The sequence below is a fragment of the Plecotus auritus genome (genome assembly GCF_963455305.1).
Source record: "Plecotus auritus genome assembly, chromosome: 7".
Lineage (NCBI taxonomy): Eukaryota > Metazoa > Chordata > Mammalia > Chiroptera > Vespertilionidae > Plecotus > Plecotus auritus.
Window position 1 is genome coordinate 163,004,303 of NC_137774.1, and position 12,635 is coordinate 163,016,937.

The following is a 12,635-nucleotide window of genomic DNA, read 5'->3' on the forward strand; positions in this document are numbered from 1 at the left end:
CTTTATAGTCAAAGTTGGAAAAGTGTTAGGCTTGTCTATGTTTCTAATTAAAAATATATTGATTTTAATATTTTCCCAGTGAAATAATTCAATATGTTTATTTATTTAGGAAATCATTATTCATTTTCCCTCAACCCACTACTTCCTTTCCCCCAAATTTACTTCTATCCTTACCACTAACCAGAAATTTCTGAATTATAAAAATTGCCTGAGCAGATGCAATGACCTTTTTATTCTTATTAAAAATAATTTAATTCTTAGCCTCTGTTACTGATTTTGACATTAAATTATTACTTTATTTGATCTTCATTTGGACGATTAGGTGAATATCTCTGGGAGGATCCTTGAAATGACAATGTCCAACTATGGATACAAGTTAAATTCAGTATTTATAAAATTTTTTGAAGTTGACCCTTTCTGGTCAGAAAAGAGCTATGACTGTATAGGATCACAATAATTCTAATCCTTTTAGTATTTTTTGCTTTTTTTTATAAAAATACGTAATATGACATTTGGACGAAAATCATGGAGTTATGAGTGTACTAATTTACATTGAAGGAAGTACTAAAGCCCAGTGAGTTGAAGACATTTAATTGATTCTTCTTCCCCAATCCCAGGAGAAACATCTGAAGAGGCTGATACTGAGATGCCCAAAGTTTATGAGCCAATTGAGTCTTTTGATAATCTAAAGGAGCGTTTGAATATGTTCCTGCAGCTCTATAATGAGAGTGTCCGTGGTGCTGGCATGGATTTGGTGTTCTTTGAGGATGCGATGGTCCACTTAGTCAAGGTCAGTGGCCACACCCATCAGTGCCTCTGCAAAGTGTCAGACTTGGTTTCACACCAGAATTTCCCCCTCCTCTTTCGTTTTTATCTCCTAGGAGAATTTTTAGTTTAAAAATAAACTCAGTACTACATTCCAATTTAATTTCTAAACTGAATGCAATATGTCACACATATAGGCTTAAAATCAGAGCATGTGTACTTCAAATGTGTGATGTGATAATTTTATTCACTGTTGCTGCTGTATAGCTTCCAGCTCAATATTTTCACTACATAGAATCAATGTGGTTGACATCTGAGTTCAAAGCACAGGCAAAAATCCTGATTACTTTTTGCATCATGCAAAAGATAACTATAAAAAATAGTGCAAAACTTTTAAAGACATTATGTTAAGCAAAATAAGCCAGTCACAAAAAGACAATCACTGAACGATTCCACTTAAATGAGATACCTAGGGTAGTCAACTTCATAGGGACAAAAAGAAGAAAAGTGGTTGCCAGGGACTGGGTGGAAGAGAGAATTGGGAGTGTTTCATGGTATAACTTCATTTTTTGCAAGAAAAAAATGGTTTTGAGTACATTCAACAATGTGAATGAATGTACTTACTGCCATTAACTATACCCTTAAAAATGGTTAAGATGATAAGTTTTATGTTAGATGTATTTCAACACAGTTAGAAATAATAATTTAAAAATACGGCATAAATAGTTGACTTCCAGTTGGGTAAAAATTCTGTTAGATTGAAATCCACAGAGAAAATAGTTTCCTTTCTACTTTGCCATATTAGTCACTGAAGTATCCATTCATAGGACAGTTGATCCTCTAAGGTTGAAAATAAAATATATTATTCACTTGATAACTTATATGACCTAATTTATTTGTGATGGAAGACAATGACATTTAAAATTGGTTGCTGATATTCTCATGTCATTTACGTGAATTACTTCTTTAGACTATATCCTTTTAGTTAGAAAGAAGACAACACAAGGCTTTCTTCCATTAGTTAGATTTAAACAGGAGGTATGATCCCATAATTATAAACTGTCCCCTCTAATTATCCCTGAATCTTAGAAAAGAAGAGGGATTGTAGGGGTTATCTAGTCAACCCTCCCCCTGAAAAAGGAAGAGTGGGAGAAAGGAATTTCTGCAAGGCTGGAATAAGTCTGGGAGAAGGAGGAAGACAGAAAGTTTGTTTTGGGGTTGGATCTCCCCAGCATGAGGCATTTAGCTTGAAAACTCTAAATTCTCCAGAACCTGAGACGTTTATACTGAATTATATATGCAAATGTTCTTTCAAAACGAAATAGAAATAACATTTTGAAATTAGCTCCTAATTAATAGTTGAGTAAGAGTTATGTGTTCAGGAAGCATATAGATAATCTGCCAGATTTAATGATTAAAAGGAAGAAGAAACAAAAGAAAAACATTTTGTGAATAAATAATACCAAGACCACTTCATGACTAAGTACCTACTGGAGACAAAATCTGATTGGCCTGGGATTTCATAATTGCTCAAATTGAAGATGAGGTTATTTATGTTAGACTCATGCTTCAGGAAGTTCCCCAGAAATGTCTTTTTTTTTCCGTGTTTCACAGCACAGATGATGACTGGTGAGCATTTCTTCACTTTGGGCATGACATTCAAGACCTAGCACAGGGTCCTTGACTGGGTTTTTCCTCACTCTCAGAGCCTTTAGTGTGTCTGTTCTGGAATTGGCTGAAGAATAATTCATGACTGGATTTTGAGCTTAAAGACTACAATTTTCACAGTTTTTAGGATGACCATCTCTTCTACACTCTTGTTTTCTGTAAAAAATACATCCAAAGTCTGTCATACTGGTGTGAGTCTTGAAATATGTGACCTAGTTATAAGACATGTTAGAAACCAAGAGACAGAATTTAAGATAAAATTTCAACAAAACAGGATGTGATATGAGACCAAGCATATTTCTTAATTCATTCCTTAATTAAAAGAAGGATTTTCTTTTAAAACAGAGATATTTCTGTGATATCTCTTTTGTGTCTTTGGTTAATGTTCAAGCCCTGGCATGTACATTTTTTATGATCTAGCACCTGCCTCACACTCCAGTTGCATCGGTCATGCTCTGCTTGGCGTGTAATCCAGAAAAAAACAACTTCTTATGATGAAACACATTCTGATTGCAGGACATCTCACCAATACGGCATGCCCAGCAGGTGCTGCATTGTGTAGATTGATCTTTTTGTGTGTTCTTCTTTCCTGCGGGATGATAAGTTCCATGAGGGCGGGCATCCAATTTATTCACCTCAGCATTCACTGGCTGGAGTACTGCTGAGACAGGCACACTTGAGCTGCTTGATAAATAGGTTTGGAATTGAACCAAGTCTCCAATATAGCCCGATCTCAGAGATTCTCACAACACAGACAGGAAAATGGTTTTCATTTCCTGGGGCTCACACTGAATTGGGGGAAATAATTCAAAAGCCAAGAATAGTCAATATGAATAGAACATAGATTATTCCTGAATTCTGAGAAAGGATGTTTAACAAAACCTTGGCAGAGTGCAGAGCCCGAGTTACTCCAGGAAGCTTCCCCAGCCACAGGGAAGTGACTCCTTCTTAGCCCCAACACACTCTCTAGAGAAAAGTAGGTATTACTATAATACCCCAGGCTTAACCTGCAGTTAGGAGGGAAAGATCATTATCACACAAGGTGAAGAATGCATCAAGGAGAATTCTGCACTGAATTTCCTCGAGGTGGGATTGGAGGCCTGATGGTGTAAGTAGTTCATTCAATACCAGTAAAAGCCAAAGAAATAGGGGCTTTTACCACAATGGGGACTTGGAATGGTCTGGGGCTACTGACTGGAATAGAGCGGACTTCTGGTTGGTGAACCCATAGGTACTTCTTGGTAGATATCTTAGATATCACTGTCTTGGCCAAATAATAGCAGGGTGTTTATGCTTATTTTCTTCTTTAAAAATAAATTATGTATCCCATATTTGGGGAATTTTCTTCTCTTCCATTTAAACTGTCATGTTTCAGATGTGGAGGATATTCTAATCTATTGTGGGATCTATATTCCAAAGGTACATATTTTGAAATTTCTTTTGTTTGTTTGTTTGTTTTTTCCCCTATCCTACTGCAGTAGGTTGAGCAAACTAAAAGAAACCTTTAAGTCTTCTTTGTTTCTCTTCTTGAAGACCCAGAGCAAGCCACAGTCTGGGCTGACTACTGATTTATCTATACTGGTCTCTTTCTAGTTTCCTAAAGGCACACGCCACATGCCCCACTCTGTTCAATATTACTAAACACTGTTCTGTTTCAGTAATGCCCTTGTTCCTCCAACCATTATCCCTGTCCATTCTGATCCCAAGAAATGTACAATTTCCACAATGCTATGTAGAATAAGTAGGAAAAAATGGAATATTTACATGTTGTTTAATATATGCTTTTTCTGTTCCATATTCTAGATCTCACGCATCATTCGCACTCCCCGGGGAAACGCCCTCTTAGTCGGGGTTGGTGGATCAGGAAAGCAAAGCCTGACAAGGTTGGCTTCGTTCATTGCTGGCTATACTTTCTTCCAGATCACGTTGACAAGGTAACAAGGTTTAACTTGAATTAACCATAAGTGGATTTGATAAACAGTTCTCAGAGGTTAAGAATGCATTTTACTTGTACATAAAGAGATCACAATAGTTTTTCTTCTTCAGTGTTGACTTATCATCTTTCCATTTCAACTTCTGTTATGAACTGTGAAGATTTCACATTAATAATTTGCTTTCGAAACATTTCAGCATCTCATTTCGGTGAATAGCTGGCTTTGTCTTTATGTTATGCATGATGTGGGTATTATGTGTATTCCTTTTGGTGCATCTCAGAGGAAATTTATCCCTACTAAATGTTAATTCAGATTTCAAGAATGTTAATAAACTGGAAAAATAGATGAAAAATAATACAGATTTACTTATTCAGACATTCAAAAATATTTATTGAACACCACCTATGTGTCAGGCACTGGTGAGGTACTGAGGAGTACATGGTAAGCAAGGTAAACCTGACCTGTGTTATCACGTAGTTTATAGTAATTCAAGGTGGATAGACGGCTGAGCAACTCAATTGATATATATGATACATAGGTGCTATCTATGATAAGGAAATAAACGCAGACCAGGTGTCGTTGAAACAGGGGAATGACTCCTAACCTAGTCTAAGCGATGGTTAGAAAAGGCTTCCTGGAGGAAGACATGTTTCATCTAAGACCTGAATATGAGTCAAAATTATCCCAGAGAAGATGGGCAGTAAAGAATGTTCCAGGCAAAAGAACCAGCACATGTGAAGTCACATTCAAGGCGCTGGAAGAAGTTAAATATAGCTGGGTGTATGGCGTATATACTAGTAGTCTAAAGGATATATATTAGTTATAAGGTGGGGAAAGGAAGAGAAATGGAGTCCTTTGAAAGTGTCATATGGATTTGGGCTTCATCCTGGAGCAATAGGAAACCATTAATGAGTTAACCACTGGGGGAAGCATATCAGATTTGTATGCATAGTACAGAAAATAGATGGAAGGAGCTAAACCAGAACAGTTACAAGGTTGTCCAGGGATCTAGGCAAGAGATGATGGTGCAGTGAGTGGTAGCAGTGAGAAAGAAAAGAGGACAGACATATTCAAGAGATCATTAGGAAGTTGAGCTTTTGGATTTGGTTTATCCTGGTTCTGGCTTGGGAAACTAGGTAAGTGGTACTGCTCCTCATCAAGATGGGGAACCCCAGGAGGGTTGTCATCAGATATATGTGATATATGTGTGTAGTACAGGGAGAATTATGAAGAGAAAAGTCAACATGAAGAGATAAGCAGGGGTAATGTAGAGATACTAAACAGAATTTTAGGGTTAATCAAGATGAGAAGCAGCAGGGCAGTTTGGGAAGTTTAGTTGGATTAAAAATGATACACATATAATACCTTAATAAAAAATGATTCGAGGTTAATTTCTAGGTATAGGAGCAAAAAGTCTTGCCTATTGGACATTGATAGAGAGCTGTGGCTTGGCACAACAGGGAAAGCATTTAGCTGACTTGTCTCATTGATGGAATTCCATAGGTACAGGCACAAGCTATTTTAATCTTTAAAAGCACTTTGTAGGTTAGCCTCTTTTATAGCTGAGATTCCAAGAGGCATTGTCTTACCGGAAATCCCTGATCTACCTGGGAATTGACTACAATATTACTGGTTTCTGGTCTGTTCTGACTTTCACTGCACCTACTGCCACAGTAAAATATCTTACGACTCCCCTCTTCATGAAAAATTATTTCCTCTGCATGTCATACTGGGAATGCTCCATTACTGATGAAAAGGGGGTGAAGGTCTCCTTGCTTTCTCATAGTCTTCAAGAGACCATCCTGCTGCTAAGCCTTTGCCTGGCCATATGGCCAAAGGTTAAGAGCAAGAGCCTCAGGTTTGGAAAGCATGGCTACTTGTTTGTGTATGACTCAGGTTAAATTATTTGACCCTCTTGATCCAGGAGACTGAGCTGGAAGTTTTCATATAGCATGAGAAGTTAGGGCAAGATATTTTCCTTTGTCTTTTTTTTTTTTTAAATGGGGGACTGTGTTTTTTAAAATTCGAATCTCTCAGATCTCACTTCTCTAGAAGTCTTTTAAAAATATTGATGCGTGGTAGTGGTACTTCTGGTTCTAGGGTTTAGGTTATAGAGGTTAAAAAAGCACAGCGTATAGAAGTTAAATGTTCAGTAGCTTTAAAAAATCAGAAGGCCATTTGTTCTTATGCTTTGAACGCAGAGTTTATTTAATGGCACAGAATTCAAATAATAATTTAGTAAATCTGAGTCTCCAGGGCTGGAATATCTTTATTTTCACTTTTGGTGCTAATGGGCTACTCTATACTGAGACCTCTCTAACATTTCGTGATTGCAAGCTAATTTTCACCGAAGTATTGCTTTTGACAGTGAAAGATTTATATTGGAATATTTTATAATGTTTCTACCTATTCTACTACAGTGTACTGATTGCTTAGCAAACCCTTTTATGTGGGATCCAAAGATGCATTGAGAATAATTGTGTTGGGGATGAGGAGGGCACTGTTTATAATAGGGCATCTCCCTCATCCCATATAATGAAGGCTTGAAATGATTTAGTTTAGTTTAATTTAGTTTGTGAGGTATCTTCTAAAATATCATTGCAGATGGTGCTTAGTAAATATTCCAATTTGTGTCTTCTATTGTTATTACCAAAAATATTTTCAAAAGGAAACATAAACACATCCAGGTGACATTTAATTGTGGTAAACATTACATTTTTGTTCCAGGTTTACTTTTCACTCTAGATCTCTCTTTTTTTTTGTGTGTGTGTAGAACATTAATTATAATGCTTCACAAAATGTGGAGTTTTAAAAATCAAGTTCATCTTTGCAAGTAAATGTGTTACTTGATGTTAACTAGACTTATTGTGATTATTTCACAATATATGTATACAAGTCATTATGTTGTACACCTGAGATTAGTATAATGTTTACGTCAATTATACCTCAATAAAAAAATAGTTCTTGACTTTAGTAAACAGCAAAGTACTCAAAACTTTACCAAGATGCTGTACTTCTATTACTCTCAAAGGGAATAGCTATTAGAAACTGAAAGAAAATTTTAAAAATCAGTTTAATCTTTGTAAGTAAATATAATGAACCAGTAACATTTACTTACATTTAAGTACCCATCTGCTGCAACAATATCAGCATTTTTTTTTTTGCTTAATTAAATGGCATAAAGCATTGTTTTAAGGATCTTTCCTTCACATCAAAATAATTTAGCTAATGACACAATGACAATATTTCCTTAGATCCTACAACACATCAAATCTGATGGAAGACCTGAAAATTTTGTATAGAACAGCCGGTCAGCAAGGCAAAGGAATCACTTTTATTTTCACGGACAGTGAGATTAAGGATGAGTCATTTTTGGAATATATGAACAATGTTTTATCATCGGGTGAGGTAGGAGTTCATTTATTCTTCATGTATTTTGTCTCTTCAGATTACCTCCAACTTTAGTGCTGTCTGTATTTCCTTGGATGAGAGTTTTGAATAAGTACTATTATTGGGGGTTAGGTGATCAGTATAAAGAATGGCCTTTTCTATTGGGTTTTTTGGAGAATAAAACTCCAAAAATGTGGAGCTATCCATTTAAAACCTCAATGAGTGCTCCAAGTGAAAAACGAAAAAAAAAAAAAAAATAGAAGAGGGAGGTTATAAGGACAGGCTATGACTTTGTAGTTAATAATAGAATCGCTCGTGTATTTTAAAAAGTGGTGTATCTCATCTTGAAGGCTGTTGGTTAATTTCCTAAAGGCGAGTTTAAGAACACACATGGGAGAAAGACATTATACAAATCGAGCTACTTGTTTCCGTCTGTTTTCATAGGTCTGTACTGAATTTGAATGTCTGCACTTTTTTCAGGTCTCCAACCTATTTGCTCGTGATGAGGTTGATGAAATTAACAGTGATCTCATGTCAGTCATGAAAAGAGAACACCCCAGACGTCCTCCGACCAACGAGAACCTGTATGAGTATTTCATGAGTCGGGTCCGGCAGAACCTCCACATTGTGCTCTGCTTTTCGCCGGTGGGGGAGAAATTTCGAAATCGAGCTTTGAAGTTCCCTGCCCTGATTTCAGGATGCACTGTTGACTGGTTCAGCCGATGGCCGAAGGACGCCTTAGTTGCTGGTTAGTGTGGTGGGAAGTCTTATATTGGAGTGTCTGGCTTACAGTGTTTGTTGGTTCACATTCTGTGCTGTGTGCTGTCACTGGACTGGATTGAGTCAAAAGTCACTTTGTCCATGGTTAGAGGACACATTTTCTACTTTTTCCCAAAGCATGGTTGTCAGAGAATGAGATTGCCAGCCTGTACCCCCTTGGGTTAATGGACAGTGTTCTGGTTCTGTAACTCTGTCTCAAGTGGGTCGCAGGCAGGCTCTGGAATGTCACAGGAAGCCACTGAGATTCTTAATTTGATAGCATTTCTATTCCTTCATTGGTGGATTGGCCAACCTATGAGTAGTTTAAGCCATGTGTCTCTTGGATGTTTTCTTTTCGTAGCTGCAGTGCTGGCAATCACATCGGAAATCATTATCCAGCAATCCTCTGATGGTGTCTGTCCTTAGAAAAGGATAATAACCAGAGTGTTCTGTGACTGGGGCCCCTGCTGCTGCTGATTCTGTCTAGTCGTCCATCCTACGGGACATTAATGCTTCTCTTACTCTATGAATGGATTCAACATAAAAGTAGTAAAGGAGATATTAGAGAGCACTCATTTAGTTCAAGGTCTTTCCCAGCTTTTGATGAGAAATTATCTGTGGGTATTTTAGTGGAGATACTTAGGTTTCACCTCTGACCTACTGCATCAGAACCTTAGGGGAACACTGATGCAGTGGCAGTGGCTGTCAAACTTTTTCTCTGATTATTGTATTTTAATACTAATTAAGAAGAGTCTTCTATCCCAGTAAAACCTCACCGGTAGCCGTAGTAGGTAAAACAGTGAAAAGTGGGAAGGAGGAAGCATTCTGGAGCCTCCTCTTTCACCCCACCTCACTCCTGCCTCCCACACCTGCTCTCCAGCTCCGTGGTACCCAGTGAGAGAATGACTCATTAGCGTGTCTCCTGTCCTTTATAGAAGGGGGAACTGGGGATGATGAGCTGAGGGACTTGTCAGGGCATAAGAAAACAGTAGCATCAGTATTTTGGCTAGAAGCAACATACATATTTTAAACAAACTCTTATCCACTGGGGAAGTTTTGTTCTTAGGATACTACTACTGAAAACTATGGGTTTTCCAATGTGTGATTTTAATATATTTGAAGGACAACTGTACAGTTTTCTCTTTTGTCAGATAAGGGTTGAAAAAAGCCCAGTGATGTAAAGTTTAAGTTCTATTAAAATGTAAATACAACTAAGTGTAAACTTAAAAATTCCTTGAAGTCGGATATGAATGCAGTGCACAAAATGACAGTATTTAAGAACTATGCTATATTAGAGTTTACTATGAAATGTAATAATTAGTATGCAAGTACTTTGTAAACTATCATGTAAGGTACTGTCATTAACAAAAACTATTTCAGATGACAATCACAATAATATACCATAATTAAGATTATTTAATTTAAATATGGAGTCCTTTCTGCCAAGTCCCTGTTTTGATCATCCCTTCTTTCACAAGACAGAGGTCTTACTGATTCTTCCTTTGTTTATTTCTCTCAAATCTGTCCCATACTTTTAAATCTCATGACATCAACCCAAGCCAAGATTACGTGGACAGGGAAACTTACATTTCTGTGTCCTCAGTTCCTTGCAAGTGTTCTGACCTTCATGCATGCATCTATTTGTTCATTTATTCAGAACGTATTTATTGAGTGTATTGAGCCAGGCACATTGGAGGGCAAGACAGACTTGTTTCTTCCCTCCAGATTCTCCTCCCAGCAGGCTCATGCGCAGCCTCTGACATAATAAGCCTCATCAGTTTTATCTCCAGTGTGGTCTCTCCTCTGGCTTGAAATCAGTGCACTTCACTGCCTGCTTGACGCACTCTCATGGATGTTTCACAGGATCCTTAAACGCAATAGGTTTGAAAAGGAACTGGTTCTCCTCTGGCCTCTCTCTCCCAGGAGGTCCCATCATCGTCCCTCAAACTGCAATCAGAGATCTCTTGTCTTTAGCACCTCTCACCCTTTGACTCTCAGGTCTATTCCATCATCAAGTCATGTCAACTTTATCTTCTAAATATTGGTGGAGTCTATTCAACTCTTTCTCCTTCACTGACACCCGAGGCTAAGCAATCACTGTCACTCACCTGGAAAACCCAAATAGCTTTCTAATGGTCTCTCCTCCTCTTTCACCTGCCTCCCATCCATCTCACATTGATAAATAGTCTCTGATACTTGCATAGATGTAGATACTGCTCCACAATGACCACATTAATTTACTGATCAGTTACTATTGGTGAAAAGATGCCACTTTTTTTTTCTTTGCCAACTATCACCTGATAGGTTTGTTCATGTCATTCCTTTTCTTTATTTTAATTTTTATTGGCCGTATTTCTATTTGCAACTCTTATGTACGTTATTCAATATTTTAAGTATTTTTAAAGCAAGTCCATAGGCCATCTTTTCTAAGATTCATAAAAATGGTTATGATAAGATTTAACTGCATTATATGAAACCCATTAGAGTTCCTTGGGGTTGAAACCAAGTGTCATCCTCTTCTTTTATTCCATGGCACCACACAGTGGTGGGTATGTAGCAGACACTTAATATGTATGTGGTGATTCATTAGCTCTGACTTTGTGGCCTATTCTTATAATAGGAAATGCTGTCTTAGAACTGGCCCTGTGTTTGGCACTGTTGGGAAGATAAAAGTGAACAACAGGAGGTTTTACCCTAACATTTTTAATTGATGCTGCCAGTTAGAATTGACTGCAAATGACTAGCTGCTACATTTAAGAACATTTTGGCCCAGGAATAAAAAAAACATTTAGTGGTGAACATTCCACGTGCCAAATGCAGTCAGAGTGTGAGGGAATCAAGGGTTTGACAGGTTCTGAGTAAAAAAAAATAAATGAGATTGTTATATATGAGTGCCAGGTGGGCACTGATTTCTGAGTTATTTGTACCACTTTTGTCCTTATATAAACCATACAGCAGGCTGGCTGCTGACCAGAAGCTGCAGCTGTGTAGAAGAGACTTCTTTGCATAAGTACCGGAAAACAAAGTATGATGCTAGACGTAAAGTCTGTGATCGTTTTGTACATGAAAGGGAAAATAAAATTATTGATGTCATAGGCCTGGAACCAAAAATGCTGACTTATATCTACTTGGTTTTAGGGCTAAAAATGGTATGGAGTCCTAAGAAATAACGAAGTCTTTAAAAAATAGCCAGTTAACTACTTCCATGATAATTCATGTTCATATTTCACATGCTGTCATCTCTATTCTTCCTTTTTTTCCCCTTAATTTTTTTTAATTGTTTGAAGTATTACAAATAGTAGTACATATGTCTCCTTTTTTTCCCCCATTGACCTCCCCCCGGCCTCCCCTTCCCCCCAGTACATGCCTTTACCTGCGCCATCCCCCCCCCCCCCGGAGTGTCTTGTATCCATTGGTTATGCTTATATGCATGCGTACAAGTCCTTCGGTTGATCTCTTACAGCCCCCCCACCCCAACCTCCTCTGCTTTCCCGCTGTAGTTTGACAGTCTGTTCAATGCTTCTTTGCCTCTGTATCTATTTTTCCCCCCATTTCTTTCCTTTAAAAAATCTTGCCTCTGCAGACTAGAAATAAACATATAATAACAAAAAATGTTTGAGTCCCAATTTCAATGTCCAACAGTTCTGAGTCCCCGTTTCAATGTCAAACAGTTCCTTATGTGTACATGTCAGCAATGATATCTGGATGGTGGGCACATGGTGGCAATACAGGTCCGACCCTCTCTGGTTTGGTCCTAGGCAACCTGCTGCGTCGCACAGCTGCTGACTGCTAGCGTGGCAAGGCGTCGTCAGCGTCTTCCATCTCTGGACTGTTTCTCCTCTTGTCTTCGTGGTTGGAGCAGACCTGTCAATTCCTCCCATCTATATTCTTTCTTTCCAGTGTCTGAACACTTCCTCTCTTCCTATGATATTGACTGCAGTCTGAAAACCAAGAAGGAAGTGGTCCAGTGCATGGGCTCTTTCCAGGATGGGGTAGCTGAGAAGTGTGTTGATTATTTCCAGAGATTCCGACGTTCTACCCATGTGACTCCCAAGTCATACCTGTCCTTCATTCAGGGCTACAAGTTCATATACGGAGAGAAGCATGTGGAAGTGCAAA

General features: G+C 38.0%; 1 protein-coding gene across 1 annotated transcript in view; it reads left to right on the plus strand.

The window, feature by feature from the left end:
* Positions 1 to 12,635, plus strand: part of DNAH5 (dynein axonemal heavy chain 5) — a gene marked incomplete at its 5' end in the record, with an annotated part of 198,001 nt that overhangs the window by 130,360 nt on the left and 55,006 nt on the right. Inside the window, 5 exons of the mRNA XM_080679156.1 lie at positions 618 to 790; positions 4,237 to 4,367; positions 7,622 to 7,775; positions 8,238 to 8,505; positions 12,417 to 12,635. The exon at positions 12,417 to 12,635 is cut by the window's right edge and continues 13 nt beyond it. Of these exons, the coding sequence (XP_080535282.1) occupies positions 618 to 790; positions 4,237 to 4,367; positions 7,622 to 7,775; positions 8,238 to 8,505; positions 12,417 to 12,635 (945 nt within the window). The remainder of the gene's footprint in view (positions 1 to 617; positions 791 to 4,236; positions 4,368 to 7,621; positions 7,776 to 8,237; positions 8,506 to 12,416) is intronic.